Genomic DNA, 16,284 nt, shown 5'->3' on the forward strand with positions numbered 1-16,284 from the left:
AGCTCTCTGGAAGCACTTCCCTCGCCCTGCTCAGGCTGGGGGATGTGGGCTCTTGGTTTCTCTCTCTGCTCCATGCAGATTCAGGCAGAAATCTGTTCCCTGTAGGTCACAGCATTCAAGTTTTGGGGTGTATTTCATCATAGCAAGGGGAAGAAAGAACAGGATCAGGTGAAGTGGTGGCCAGGATGAAGCTTTGATCTTTAGAACGATTTAAGAACTGGAGTTCAGTGTCCTGAGGCTGGTGCTTCATGAGCTTTTAGGTCTCTGCAAGAAGCTCTTGGCTTTGGCTGAAGCGTCATTCTCTAGCAAAGACACCCCCAGTTTTGCTTTGTTAAACTTTCCTCAGAACACATTGGCTCAGAACACCCTTTTCACTTGAGAACAGCAGGATTCCAGGAGTCTGGCACACCGAAAGAACCACTCATTAAATGCAGCTGTGTTAATCACTGCCCGTATCCCCTTGCCACAGGTGGAAATCGTAACTCACACTGGGCCTCATCGCCGCCTGTGGATGGGCCCTCAGTTCCAGTTCAAAACCATCCATCCCTCAGGCCAAACCACCGTCATCTCCTCCAGCTCCTCCGTGCTGCAGTCACACGGGCCCAGCGACACCCCACAGCCTCTCCTGGACTTTGACACAGATGATCTCGATCTCAACAGCCTCAGGTAAAAATAAAATCAATTTCCCAGCTGTCTCACATTTGTTATGTGTAGGACACCTCACAGTTTTTACCAGGCTTGTCCAGAGGAATGTCTTGGGAGAGTGTGTGATGCACCAACAAGAAAAATCCATCCAGGCCAAGCAGCTCAGATTCCTTTTGCTGCCCCTTCTTGGGCACATGTCAGGCAAAGACAGCACAAAGTCTGGTGGCCTTGCTCAGGTGAAATCACTATCCCTGCACCTGTTAAAAGTAGGACTGGGCGTGGCACTCAGTGCCATGCTTTAGCTGATGAGGAGGTGTCAGGTTCTGGGTTGGACATGATTTTGGAGGTGTTTGGTGGCTCAGCGTGTGGTCTGTGTGCTCGGCAGGATCCAGCCGGTGCGCTCGGAGCCCGTCAGCATGCCGGGGTCACCGCGGCCCGCGGCCGACCGGCGCGGCGGCTCCACGGTCATCGACGCGACGTCAGGTAGGAACAGCCTCATTTTCTGTTTCGTGGTCATCAAACTGCTCTTTTGTTTTGGCTGGTAACGTGTACTAATCGTTGCTATCAAGGTTGTCCTGGTTTTCTGCACTGCAGGGTAAGTGATGTCTCATACAAATACTCAATCCTGCCATAATGATGATTTTTTTTTTTTTTCTCCCCCTCTTACCACTCAAATGTGACGTCACAGCGTTGTGGTAAGATGTGGACACGCTATTTATGTAAAGTTTAACATGAGCTATAGAATGCTAAAAATTGCCTAAACTAAAAAGCAGAACATTTACAAATACTAACACTGAAATGCTTTTATTAATGAATGCCTAAAGCATAGGATATTACAGTTCCATCTCGTTTATAAAGTAGCTTTCATTGAAATGTAATCATAAATGTAATTGATTTCTGTGAACAGTCGGGACAACAGGAGAGTTTATCTAATGTTTGTGTAATAGGCACATTTTCACTGCTCTGCTCTGAAAAGAGTGTGTAGATTTAATACTACAGTGGTTGTGTTAATATCAACAGAGTAATAGATGTACTATAAAGTTCTCTTTTCCCTCAGTGCTGGGGAACAGCCTGTCTAAAGAAACAAGGGCAGCAGCAGAGCTTTATGTTCCAGTGCAGCTGCACAGTGTCTGAGGGTCCACACAGCAGGATTTTGTCAAATAAAATCTCTCACAAGTAGAATTATTAAACACACAGCATTAGTCAAACAGTCAAGTTGGAGAGGATTTTAATCTTTAGTGATTTGAAAATCCCTAGAGACTCCTGATTGGATTGAGGTTAAACTGTAAAAAGAGACTGTAACACATACAGAAAGGGGTTTCTGAAGGTTGGTTTAAAGAGAGTTAAAATAAAAGCTCCTGTTTCAGACTCTGTTTGCTATTTGATGTAAATGCTGAGTCCAAGATACTTCATTGTTTGCCAAATGAATTTATTTGGGTATTACAGGATATTTCATGTATGTGTTTATAACAGAGTTCAATAGTAACCACATTTACTTTGGATATTGAGAATTGTCCTTATAAATTCCATTTCAAATATTTAAAAGTTGTTAAATTAATTCCTGTTGGGCTTAGACAAACATCTGGTGCTGATTATGAAGGGGAATTTTGTTTGTTTTAGTACATGGCAAAGTAATTTTGAAAATAATTGTTTGATGAAGAAAATATTAATGCATCAATTATGATTTTTTTTGCCTAGTTCATCAATGCTTATTGCTCCTAAAAGGTTCCAAGCTGGAATCACAGGAGTGCTTCAGGCTGTATGTGTGACACTTGAGATTCAGAGTGATTAATGGCAGAGCTGTGCCTCACTATCAGCTGATACAGAGGGAGATATCACCACTATCATGGTGGGGAGTTTTCCCTCCTGTGCAGGAGCAGTGCCTTCACCTGTACCAGGGATGTGCAGGAATTCTGAGATGTGATCATTCTGTAACTGTAGCACTTCCTAAAGCAGGTTACTCCATCTACAGCAGAAACAATGGACACACAGGACTGGCTGAGCCCCTTCCATGCTGAGCAACTTTTCCTGAGGTGTGAATGGGGCTTTAATATGAACTGACTCATGTGACTGTGATGAAGCATCATTTGTAATGCCTTTAACATGTGTGTCTAGATTAAAATTGCCAAAATCCGTTGTGTACATTGTTAGGACACTGAAAATATATTTGCTGTACAGCAGTGACTCAGTTTGGTTATAACACTTCATAAGTTTCTGGTAAACAATACATGGGTTTTGTTAGGGACATGCTGATGGCAGTATTTTATTTACTTCACCCAGACAGGTTGGGTTGGAATTGATTTTTGATTCAGGGATTTTAGCATCTCTTTGCAGGTTTTGTATTACCTGATCCTCACTCTTTCCCATGCAGAACTTAGGGGTTCAGATTCTAAATTGTGTGATGGTTTAGGGGTGTGAATTGTTGCAGAGCAAAGGAGACACAAGGAAAATAGATATACACTGGTTTTGAGATTTCAGAAGGCTGTTCTTGTAACAGGGCCTAGCAAAGGAAAGAAGAGTATTTTATGCTTATTTTCTTCTCCTCCCACCTCTGAGATGTGCAGAAAACTCCATTAATCTCAGCTGTGGATGGGAAGGGTTTGGTTTTAACACCACTCATGTACAGCATTGGGTTTTTGTGTTCCACTCCACCACTTCAAGTATTCTCATTTCCTGCTCTTCCCATGGCGTGCCCTACACAGCTGATGCTCTTTATGGAAAAGACATTTTTAGGTTTGAAGGATTTTTAAGTAGGTCATAAATTTCTCCTGACTGAGCTGAACCAGGAAGTGATTGTTCAGCTCTGCCCCTGCACTGGAGCCTGTTGCACTTTATGAAGATGCTTATCTGGAGCTTTGATTGCCTGTTGCTTGGAGATACAACCCCTGTGGCGCCTCTGCTTATCTGACTCATCACTTCTTCCTATCAAAAGACTTCAAGTACATGTTTATCATCTCCCATTATCCTTCTGCCATTCCCAAGAGCTTCCTTCCTTCTCCCCCATTGGTGACAATTTGTTGTTGCATTTATTAAGCAGTTTGTGTGCCTTTTTTTTTTTTTAAGCATGTTTTTTTCCTCATGTGTCTGTAAAACTGTGGTGTGCTTAGGACAATCTCTTAAGATCACTTGGAAAAGTCTTCTCTGGTTTATTTTTTTCAAGAAAAGTTTGCAAAAATTCAGTCACCTAAAGCTACTGGACACTTGTCCCTCAGTGCACATATTTCAGTCATGTGCATCATAGAGAGAATACACCCTCAAGGATGAAATGCACTGTAATTCCAGATGCTGTTCCAGATTGGCAGTTGGAAATGTTAAAGGGGGACAACAGTGAGTTTAAATGTTTGTAAAGCAGGAAGCCTTTGCTGATAGTGCAGCAGCAGAACCACTGCAAGCAGAGGTTGTCTGTCCCTCCTCCCCAAAGGTGTGCTTAGGCTCTGGGCTTGCCTTTGACACAGGTGGGTTAAGCCTTAGTAAGTCAGGTTCTATTCATGAGCCCAGAAATGAAAGAGAAACCTTAAAGAGTCCTCCTGTGTGCAGGTGATGCTGCAGCTGAAGGTCACACTCTTTACACACCCAAACCAACCAGGCATCTCTGTGATTTTCATTCTATTACCTGTTACGGAATGACATACATCATACATGTTACATATCTGAAAAATCAAACCTGGTGGGACTCTCTGAATAATGAATGATGCAGAAATTAGGGGTATGGGCAGGTTAGGATGTCTGTACAGTCAGCTCTGGGCTTTCAGAGCTAGAAGAGCTCCAGGGAAAGGATTTTGCAGCAGTTGCTGTCAGCGAGTTTGCCCACAGAGCTGCACTGAGTGCACACAGAGCGTTTCCCTTCAGCTGCACCCCAGGTGTGGGCTCAGGTCCTCAGGTGTGCTCCGTGCCTCAGTCCTGCTCATTTAAGAGAAGTGGCTGCATCTGTGTGTCTGTCTATGGAAAGCCTTGTTTATTCCCTCACACAAAGAGGTTTTGGGCACTTACCCATCAGCCAAGTAATGATTTGGTTGCATTGCTAGTGGAGGATGAGAACATTGACACAGAAATTGTCTAATCTCTTTTTTTGCATCAGCCTCTTCCTGCTGGGAGGAGATCACAGAATAGAATCATAAATCTGTTTCTTTCTTGCCTAGAATAAATGCTGAAATTGAGTGGGAAGCATTTCAGTGAATGGCATTATTTAATGAATAAAATTAATTTGTAGAAGAAAAAGATCCAGAGGATTCTTTTCCTCATTTTAATTGTGTGTGGGGTGGGGGGAACCTTAATGTTCTCAGCTGAAACCTGGCGAGTGCTGTGCTGCAGGGGGATGCACACATCATTTTTTAATGAAGATTGTTTATTACTGTTGTATGAAACTCTGACAATACTAAGCTCTCTTCTGGTTACTTCAATCAATGCCCACTTAAAATCAGCTTGTAATTTAGTACTTCCCTCTCTTTTCTGTGTGACTGGCTGGTCATGGACAGAGAGCTCTGCCTGCAGAGGGTTTAATGAACAGAAGAATTCACTGAGGCTTTGTGGGGGAGGGAGTTGTCCTTTTATTGTTCATCACCACACCTGTGAGGCAGAAACCATGGGACAATTTTTTACTGTCCAGCAATGCTCTCACTTGGAATTTAATAAACATTTCTGCTGTCACACCTTAAACCATCTGAGCTCCTTTCTGTTGTATGCACAATCAAATATTTATTCCCAAACGCTGTAGACCACAAAGTGCTGCCTGGGAGCAGTGCAGATCAGTTATTCAGGTAGTAAAGATGTGTGAATGCAGCTGGCAGATGAAGTCACCAACATTGTGAATTCCCAGGCTGTCCCTGCTGCCACAGGCAATAAATGCCAGGCTGAGCCAGGGCTGGGCTCCCATTCCAGGAGCTCTGGTGTCACTCTGCTCGAGCTGCCCTGCTTGAGTGGAGCCAGCCAGGGCTGCAGGGACATGAAATCAATCCGGGCTGCAGTCCTTGACCTGCACCTGTAATTACCTGCATGGGATAAAGGTGGTTTGTTGTGGCAGATAGAGATTGCACTCCGGGCTGCACAGGATAATGCTGAGCTTTGAAGGCAAGGAAGGGGTTTGGCCCCTGGGCTGTTCTTCACAGTAATTGAGAGGTTTTAATAATGGGCAGAGAACAAGCTGCTCTCAGGGGCCATCACCTGCTCAGGAACACAAAAAAAACCGACCCAGCGCTGCTTGGTTTGTAGTTACTCATCCTGTCAGCCTAAATTTACATGAGTTTAAGTTATGTTTCTTTCCTGGAATAACTTCTGTGCTGATCCTGTTAATGTATGTATTTAAAATGCTTATTGTGTTACCTATTTGCTTACCATTTTATGTATTATTCCCTGACTAGTGACAGCATGTGGGATATTGCGGGTACCTTTGGTTCCTCACATGTTCTCCTTTTCTCTCCATCCAGCTCATCTGCCTTGCTAAGTGTGTGTGTGTGCATGAGCTGCATAATGCAAAATTCTGGTACTTAGAATGTTTTCAACTTGATTTATTTCATCTAATTTGAGAAAATGTTATCTGATGATTTTTGAAGAGAGCCTTAAGACAGAGCTGACTCCAGCAGGCTCCAAGATGCCAATGCAGTGTACATGATTACATCTGCAAACAGCTATGCCCTATAGACTGGGGAGATGTGAGGAGAAATTGAAATGACCTGACACTACTGACGGGGCACTTGCTGCTGGATCATTGCCTGGACTGGGAAAAGACTCAGCTGCAGGGATACATGGAGTAGCATTAATGTCTCCAAACACTGGTGGGTGTTTTCTGGAGGCAGGAGAAGTACACTGGAGAGGACAGGCATGGGAGCAGTGAGTGAAAGGCAGCAGAATCATTAGATACTGATTTAATTTTCCACCCTGTGACAATTGTGGGTAGTTTAGTCAGTTCTGGAGGTGGCAGCTCAGTCCCCACAGCACAATGTGGTGATGTGGGGTAGCTTTACCCTGCAAGGGACAGAGGAGACTCCTCATCCCAGTTTGCCTGTGGTACAGCTGAGCAGTTTAATAGTGATTGAAGCAATTCATCTCTTCTAAGATGGTTGCATTTCAAACCAAGTCTGTATCACCTTTAAAAACCAGTGCTGCATGCATCTGATTTCACGGATGCAAGTGAAAATCAAAAATCAGCAATGTCTAGGCCCTGCTGTGCTGGGTGGAATTTGAATTTAAGGAGTTGAGTGTCACTCTAGGACACGTGAAAGCACGACACGAGCCACTGCTATTGCAAAGGTGAAAAAGAGCAAGTTTATTTTCTGACTCCAGCATTTATACTTTTCCGAAGGTGACAGTGGATTGGAGGGTGAATGTGCCACCTCTCCAATGACATTGGACAAACTACCAGTACATCAAATTTCTCTGCCTCTGTGGAGGAATGCAAAACAATAGATTGTTTACAGAAAGTTGTGTGAGAAAGTTCTCTACAAGAATGTAAATTCAGAAGGCTTTAGAAAATCTTAAGAATCAGGGCAACAGTTGAGGTTCCTGGAGGTGCTGCTCTCCTTGTTCACCTACCCCAGGTGATTTTTGGCCCAGCGGTTCCTGTGTTGATGTCACAGTTCCCTGAGCGAGCTGTGACCTCCTCAGCATCGTAACCAAATGCAGGGGAAGGGGGTTTTTCTTCCCACAGGAAGATAAGTTGCAGTGGGGCCCCAGGGGCCCCGATAATGGTCAGTGGCACAGTGCTGCTGCTCCCAGACAGTTGTTCTCGTGTCACACAACCTGCCTGACGTGTGTACAGGGCTCCATTAGCGCAGCCTCTGCAGCGTCTCGCTGCTCAAGTGTGAGCCACGAACTTCCAGTTGGGGAAGCCACCTTCAGTTCACAGCAGCTGAAAAATTGCAGTGGGCTAGAGCATGGTGCTAGCACAGAAATGCCATGGGTTTGTTTAGGGGGGAAAAAATAATCTTGTTATCCTGGGTATTTTGTGCTAGTTAACAAAAACTCATTATTAATAGGATATTCTTATGTGCTCCTTAATTATCTTTCATTAACAGCTGTTAATTCTGTGTGTAGGTAGCTTTAAAGCTCTGAATAAGTGGGAAGTGTTGATTCTAATCATATCTGACACCACAATCTTCTGTGGAACAACACATGAGCTGAGATTCCCGATGGGCTCCTGTAGGATACAATATTTATTATAGCTGGAGATCTAAGAGCTCCCAGCTACTGTTAAACTTACAAGAGATCCAGAAACCTCAGTGTCTGTACTTGTGTTTTGAGAGATTGCACAGAAATAACACACCACTGGTATTTGCAGGCAGCGTGTGCATTGACATTTCTGCTCTTTTCCTACACTGCTTAAAGGAAGCATTTTGCAAATCTTTATATTTTTATAAGCTTGTAACATATTCTAAGCTCATCTATTAATCTAGACTGCTTGAAATGGCCTTAAAATGAATGTGCAAATTAAAAGAGTATTTGAGTTTTGGAGTGACTGTTGTTTCAGGGGAAGCTGTATTTGTAATCAGTTTATAATAGAGACATTTTTATTTAGTGATTTCATTAATTAGGCTTTGTCTTTCAAAGTATTTGCTCACCATTTCCCATGTTTGCTTTGAAAACTCTAAATATGCCTCATTATTTCTTGTTGCCACTTTGGCCTGCAGTCTCTGTTAGATGTTAATGGGTTCAGCCATCAGGATTCTGGTTCTGATCCTCTTGAGATCCTCCAGCTTGTCCTCTCTCTTTTCAGGAGGTGTTTCAGAACATCAGCCCTTGTCCTCAGGGCTCTGCAGACCCTTCCTTTTGTCTTTCAGCTTCCTCCTGCTGTAATTTTTAATGTAATATCAGCATAAGCACTTATTTTCACCGCTGTTAAACCAAAAGGAGCAGGTTTTAGCAATTGTCCATTAGAGTGTGGTAAGGATGAGTGAGCAGAAGTGTGGATTTGGGCATATGACACATCAAACTGAGCTATTTGGCATGATAAATTAGCCAGGCATTTCATCTACTCTAAGGTGGAGTTTAAAACCTTGAGGGTGTTCCAATCACAGCCTCCTCACCCTGGCTACTCACTGGAGTAAAGATGTTCTCTGCTGGGAATAATATAAATATTTATATCTAAGTTGAAATACTGCCTGTTGGTGCTTACTTGTGTATATATTTTATTGCCTCAGTGATGTAAGGGGTAAAGAAACAGATGGAAAATATTTTGTTTTCCTTAATTATCCACCACTGTGGAATACCCATTGGCTTGGAGCTGTGGCTCCTCCCCTGCCTTGGACTCCATCCCTGGCATCACCCCAGCCAGATTTTAATAGTTCTTTATCTGCTGCTTGCAGTGCTTTTAACTTTCACTTTTTATTATGACCCAGGCTGAATTGGGTGCTGGTTACTGCTCCAGCTCTGGCTGGAGAGCTCTGAAAAGCCAAAGCTGGTGCCAGCAAGTGGCTGCTCAGCGAGCAGGGAATGGGAGCACGGGCTGAAAGGAGCCCCTGATTGTCACCATCCTTCTCCTCAGCTGCTCTGGTGTGCAGGGAGAGTCCTGGAGGTCCCAGCCTCCAGCTGTGGGGCTTTTATTCTTTCCTGCTGGGAGCAGCAGGAGCTCTGCTCCTTCCAAAGGGAATGTCTCTGAGGGAGCACGTGAAGCCAAGCACTCCCTGTGCTTCAGCCTGGTGCTGCTCCCCTTCTGGAGGTGAGAACAGGCAGGGCACAGTCAGCAAAGACAAGAAACAAGTTTGGGGTTCTTGGCATCGTTATCCTGGGATCTGTCCAGGTGAGAGGTGCTCCCTGAGCCCTGGTGCCCCAAGGCTCCGCTCGGTGCAGGCCTGGAAAATGGAGCAAGGGAAAAGGGAAAGGTGCTGATATGAACAACATATGGTTTTTGCTGGAGTTTGGCCACAGATTTAAGGTCTCAGAGTGGATTCCTGGGGCCTTCATATCCTATCCCAAAACCAACACGAAAGCCTTTCCAAATACATTTTATAAGCTCTGCGATTGTAATAGCCCTATCAAAAATCCCATGTCCCCAGGTCAGCTGGGGTGCAGGCCATCCTCTCCTGAAATCCCAGCCTTGCCAAGCCTTTCTTCCCTGGCATTTCCCTGCAGCAGCAGCAGCAGCAGCAGCCATTGGTGCCTGGTGTGGAGCAGCCTGGGGGCTCTGGCACAGCTGCATTCCCCGGAGCTCACATCTGCTCAGGAGCCTGCCTGGCCCTGTGTGCCCGGCTCCCCACAGCCCACCTGGCCAGGAGAACTGCTGGATTTGGGAGCCTTTGGCACGGCTTGGAGGAGTGGGAGTTTTGGGAACTGGCCCTGCCACCCCCTTTTGTGCTGCATTTCCTCGGTGTGAGAAGTGACACGTTCGTAGCATCTTTCAATTTTGGGATGCTGCAGAGAATTCTGAGTATTCACTCCAGGAAAGTGCTACCTACTTAATTTTACCTTGATGCAAAAAAGCAGGAAAGCCACTCCTGCAGTAAGAATCTTGCTAGCTCCTTGCAATTCCCATTTATTGGGATTTTCACCTCTGTTATTTACAGCAGGAAGGTTGAGCAAGCTGCTGTGTGCTCTACTTTTTGCCTATCACTTAACATATATTTTAAAAGTAAGGGTATTTTTACTTGTGATTGAATATAAGATGTAGTAAATGCCTGTAGATCATCTGCAAAGTTTTTGTGTTGCTGGTGGATTTTTAACAAGCAGAAAGTTGCCATGAAAGAATTTGGAGAAGCAAAAAGTGCTTTGGTAGTCTTTTGGTGTTAGTATTTAAACTCTAGGGAAAAAAAAAAAAACCCAAATAAAAGCAAACCAACACTCAGTATACAGAGAAATGCTTGCAGGGAGCTGCATCTTAGCACTGAAGTTAGATAAAAAATTCACTGTATTATAAGTGAACCATTTCCCCCTTGATTTGTGTCCAAAATATGAGGAAAAATCTTGCAGCTGCATTATGCATTTTACAAAAGAACATATGCATGCATTTAAATCATTTACATTTCATCTTTGCTTTCTCTTATTTTTAACCCATATTATGGTGAGTGACAGTGTGTTTGGAAAAACTGAGGTTGAAAGCAAAGTTTAAACTTTGATGCCCAGTAAGCTGAACTGCCAGCAGTGCTTCACTATTTCATGATTTTATTTCAAAGTTTGGCTCATGCTTTTTTCCCTTTCTCTCCAATGAAATGTGATTGAAACTTTGTGAATCTGGCTGACAAAAAAAAATATTAAATTATACTGCAGCTGATTTGTGCTGGTCCTACAGTTCTGCAGAGGAAGATAATCCATCCATGTGGAAGCAGGTTCTTGGAAGGGTTCTGGTGGTTATTAATTGTTAATTGGTGATCATTAGGTGATATCAAATATTCCCTGTGTTATGAAATGGGGCTGAGGAGGGGAAGGTGGAGGGGCACCATTGATGTGTCCATTTCTAGCACTGCCCTCTCTGTTAAACTGGGAGCTGATCCACTTCTGCAGCAGCAGCTGAGGGAGCTTGGACTGGGGGTGCGATGTTTTGTTTAGTGCCATCAGCACTCCCCCACTGCTGTGCATGAACAAATAAAATCCAGCTTTATTGGCCTAGTTATGGCCTTTTAATAACCCTTCAGTGAGGGATTGTGCAAGGCGTGAAGTGCGAATGCCCGCTCCGGGTCACGGCTCGTGACGGGGACACGGAGCTGGCACGGGGGTGCCAGGTGGGGCTGCCCCCTTTTCCAGGGGACAGGGAGGTGCCAGGTGAGGCTGCCCCCTTTTCCAAGGGACAGGGAGGTGCCAGGTGGGGCTGCCCCCTTTTCCAGGGGACAGGGAGGTGCCAGGTGAGGCTGTCCCCTTTTCCAGGGGACAGGGAGGTGCCAGGTGGGGCTGCCCCCTTTTCCAGGGGACAGGGAGGTGGCAGGTGAGGCTGTCCCCTTTTCCAGGGGACAGGGAGGTGGCAGGTGAGGGTTGCTCCCTTTTCCAGGGGACATGGAGCTGGGCTGTGCAGAGCAGCAGCACCATGCAGAGGTACCCAGCAGTGCCAGGGACTGGGGTTTGTCACCTTCTCCTCATCCCACTGCCACCAGAGCAGTGACAGGACAGTGCCAACCCCCAGACCTTCCTGAGCCTGGGCTCTGTCACACAGCCAGGCTGCTCCAGGGTACCAGAGCTTGGGGCCATTCCTGCCTCTGAGCCCTGGGGTTGGCAGGGACAGTTTGGCACACACGGAGCCACAGGCTGTGCTTGTAAATGCAGGTTTGAAACTGGGGTGTTTGCACTCATCTCTTGGATTCAGAGCTCAGATTTTTCCTCATTGTCTTAACCTTCCAGAAGAGTTAAACTTCCAGTTCTTAATTTATTTTGCTGGTAAAGATTGACTTATAATTGAGGATATCACGTGGAGGACCTGTAACTTATTTGTATATCCATCCTTGCATGTTTAAAACCAAGTCAAGAAACTAATGAGGTTACAAAAATATTGCTGATCCTGAAGCAAATACAGTTGGGGAACATATGCTTTGGTTTTACATTTCTGCCTCTAAAAGGTGACATGTCCCGTGTTTGTCATTTAATTTAACATTCTATATATTTTTAAACGGCTGTATGATTTGAAGTCTCCAGATGCCAGGCTTTGTGCTAAATGAGGTTGACAGTTCAGTGATGTGGAAGGCCATTATCTCACCTTTGTGCTTCTAAACTGTAGCCACTTGCCTTTGCCTGCTCATAATGCATTTGCTGCCTTACAGCCCAGGAATTTTTAACACCTATTGAAAGCATTAATTAGCTATGCCACGCTGATGAGCACTTCTAAGTGAAAAGCAAGAACCGATGCTGCTCTTTGAGTTGGTATTTCTCCCACTTGAGGGGATAAGGAGTACCTAGAGAAATGAAACCCCCATATTCTCAGCACACTCAGGCTGTGAAGCCCTGACTGTGCCCTGGCCATCACCACAAGTGACAGTGCCACATCTGAGCTTCTGTCCACGTCCCATCCCTGTCTGTGCCTGGGACATGAGGCTATGCCCTGACAAACAGCTCTAAATGGCTCCATCCCTGCCAGCTGGTGCTATCTATAAACCAATAATCCAAAATTCAGCCTTTTGCATCCCATTACTGCTGTCCTGAGTCAGCAGGTCTCAGATAGGATCTTTTTTTCTGGAAAAGCGATAATCATTACTTGGCCTGTTGAAGTTTGGTAATACAAGAATAAATGTGTCAATTGGATCTTAAAAGCTCACCAACTAGAAACTCTCCCTCTTGTCTGATCAGGCCTCCAGTGCCTTTGATCACCATTTTCTCTTCTTTCTCAGCAATTTTCTTGGGTTTCCCCATTTTCCTGGGCCCTTGTGATAGTGTTCTGCTGCAGATCCCAGCTGTGCTCAGGCACCATAAGGTTTGTATGATTAGTCAGCATTTGGTTTCCATACACAGCAAAAGGACGTCTGGAGAAAATATCCTTATACATATTTCCAGGCAATAGGATCAAAGCCTTCTCTAGGTTCTCAATTTTAATTTATCTCTTCTTGCTTGCTGTAGAAGGAACATCAAATGGAATCCATGTTTGCAGGAGGGAAGGGAGCCCTTTGCTGGGTAGTTTTGGGAGCAGCATTCCACCCAAAGCTTCAAATCCTGCCCTTTCTTCCTCCACAGCATTGCCAAGCTCTGAATTTTGGGCTTTGTGCCTATATTTCTACCCAGCTGTGCCTTCTTTCTTTGAATCCTGGGACTTCTCCCATTTTTGTTTAATTTTTCCTCAGATTTTCCTCTTGCCTCCAGTCACAGCTGCTGAGCACATCTTCCACCTTTGTCACAAGTGTTTTGTGTAGCTCTTAATCCCTGTGTTGGCTCCTCTTCTGCTGTAACACACTCACAGCTCATACCCTGCATTGAAAGAATTCTTGTTCCTGTCTCATCTTTGGAGTTTTTTTGTAAATTCCCCCAACCTCTCTTCCTACTCCTGATCTCTGTCAGTATTTGCCTGCAGAAGTGGCTGCCCCATCCCTGGAAGTGTCCAAGGGCCAGGGCTTGGAGCAGTCTGGGGTAGTGGAAGATGTTCCTACCCATGGCAGGGGGTGGGAATTTCGATGATCTTTAAGGTCCCTTTCCACCCAGACCATCCCATGGTTTGATTTACTCCTCCACAAGAAGCAAAGTAAGATCTGAATCTTTTCCAGATCTCCACTCATCCTTCAGGTGTCAACTCCCAGAGCTGGGACCCCCAGCAGAAATGTGAGAGCTAACAGCAGCAGGAGCTGGGTCTGTGTGAGGAGCTCCCAGGGCAGGTGGATGTTGTAGTACTAGAAATTGTATTTATGTCAGCTTTATTAGATCCCTTTTTCTGTATCTTTCATTAGATTCTCACAGCAACAATTTGTAAACCTGGATGTTTTTGCAGTGTGGGAACTGCTGGAGACAGCCAGAGGTGACTGTCATTAGTGAGGCAGCAAAATATTTTAATTACACAAATCCTGTAACATTTTCATCCGAGGGAGTTTTCTGCATTTTTAGTAAGTGAGGTAAACCAAGACATTCGAGACCTTTTTACATCACATTTTCAGAAAGGCCTTTTTTTTCCCCCGATAGAAGATCTGCATTAAAAAAAAAAACAAAAAAAAAAACCAAAAACAACAAAAAACTCACATAATTAGTTTGATTTCAGTCATCTACTCAACATTTCTAAGGCACTTGCCAAATGATCCCAGGTGTGGGATTGCAGCAGGTAATTTCCTGCGCTGTATTTGTGCGGGTGATTTTCTGTGTTAGAAGATGATATCAGCTCACCTGGCCCCTCAGTGACAGAGAAATCCTTTGTTTATTCATTTAGTAGGCAGATTAACCCTAATGAATCTGGCTTCCTGGAAATAGATACAGGGGACAATAGCAGAGTGAGGAGTGGGGAGAAATGGGGCAAATTCCCTTTTCTTTCTTCACTTGGAAATAATGGTGGCTTTCAGAGCAGGGTGTTTGAAATCCAAAAGGAACGTGAAATATGTCAGCCAGAAATTCTTGATTTTGAACAAAAACTTTTGTGCCTCAAAGAGCTACTGGGGCTTTTCTTAGTGTGCCTGCTACAGTTCTGCCCTGTTCAACATGTTCGAATGTTTTTCCCTGTCAAAAATTAGGATAAAGTGAGCATCTGAGATACTTAACACTTCATTGTTGGAGGATCTCAGTTTGTGTCCTCTGGAATATGAGGTATTTGTTAATTATTATTTCTGTGAATTAGAGGTTCATAATATAATCTGTGTAAGTAAATCATACATTATACAAGACAGCTAGAGGAAAGCATTGAGTCTTGATGGCTGAAATAATTTTATTCTTTATGGAAATAAAGCTGTGGAATGTGTGTCAAGGTGTGCATCATGTTTCTGTTACCTGAGCAGCTGTGCTGGACAGGGGGCAGTGCCCATACAGGGTTAGGCTGCACATTTAGCTTTATTTTCAATTTTCTCCCATCTTGAGCTGGCTCAGAAAAGCTTTGAGGAGCATTTCAAACAGCTCAATTCCTCCTGTTCCTGCTAGGGAATGCATCCAAGTGTTCTGCACCAGGCATGAAAGGCTGTGCCACGTTTATTTAAATAAATGAGCAGTAATTTCTCAGCTCTTGTTGACATCACACTGGACTATTATTCACAGCACAGTGTGAGAATCTGCCTGGAAAAGCAGTGAATCCCAAAGCCCTCAGAAACAAAGGGAAGGATGGTCACTGACTGCAGGGATATAAATCAGGCTCATGGTGTTACAGGCAGAGTCCCTGCTCTATCACTCAGTTTATGTTTGAGCAGCATGAATAAATTAACTTATTCCAGCTCAAAGAGGGAATAATGCCATGGTGAATTAAGCTGTGTATATGTTACTAATTACGTATTTTTTAATGCATGCACACGTTAAACAGTCAGGGTTTGAAATCAGGGGAAACCTTGTCGTTTGCTAGCTCAGATCTCTGCTGGAAGCTACCAGTCAAAGTGTAGACATGAGTACAATGAATGATTTGGCTGCCTTTGAGAGAGGAACAATTTCTTGCATTTTTATGTGACTGGTACTCAAGATACATTATTCCCAAGACATGGATGTGTAGACACAGATGTGAAAATCTCTTAACTTCCAACCAAACTTTTCCAGATCTTATCACTATAATTTATTCTTTACTCTCTGTAGACTTGAAAAAATGTCTTCTTTCACATAACTTTATACATTGGAGGGAAAGTTCTGTTCTACCACATGGTAAGTGTTGAAGATGGGATACTGTTGGCTTTAACATGCTGACTTTTGTAGTTGCCTGTAAAAACTCTAGAGTTTCAGAGGGGAAGTGAAAAAACAGAATTTACCTTTCCACAAAGAATAAAAGTTTCCATTGTTCCTCAGTTCCATCACTGAAAGTACAAGCGGGCAGGAACAGATAATTTTTTGGATTTAACATCTATACTTGGGTATGTGTATATGTGCATCGGGCAGCAATAAATTACCAATGAATATGTTTGCTTTGTATGGAGATTGTTTTATCCTTCTTAAAGCTACTATTTATATAACCTTTAACCAAACAGGGAGTAGCCAGAGGATTTTTGAGAGTGAGAATGGTTTTTCTGCCTGGGGTGGGGAACAACTCGCCCCCCTCCCCTCCCCTCGTGCAGCAGGGACTCACCACGTTGACGTGCAGACAATTTGCCAGGGATTATTTTTTTTCTTTCTGCACGTGAAAGCTCAAAATAGATA

General features: G+C 44.1%; 1 protein-coding gene across 14 annotated transcripts in view; it reads left to right on the plus strand.

The window, feature by feature from the left end:
* The window catches only part of BCAS3 (BCAS3 microtubule associated cell migration factor), a 294,447-nt gene that overhangs the window by 121,034 nt on the left and 157,129 nt on the right, over positions 1-16,284 (plus strand). For all 14 annotated transcript variants that reach the window (XR_012051429.1, XM_030288254.4, XM_030288255.4 and 11 more), the window contains 2 exons: positions 470-666; positions 1,031-1,128. Coding sequence is in view for 13 of the 14 variants with exons in the window: in XM_030288254.4 (XP_030144114.4) it covers positions 470-666; positions 1,031-1,128 (295 nt within the window). In the remaining variant the exon portion in view is untranslated. The remainder of the gene's footprint in view (positions 1-469; positions 667-1,030; positions 1,129-16,284) is intronic.

The sequence above is a fragment of the Taeniopygia guttata genome, chromosome 19, assembly GCF_048771995.1.
Source record: "Taeniopygia guttata chromosome 19, bTaeGut7.mat, whole genome shotgun sequence".
Lineage (NCBI taxonomy): Eukaryota > Metazoa > Chordata > Aves > Passeriformes > Estrildidae > Taeniopygia > Taeniopygia guttata.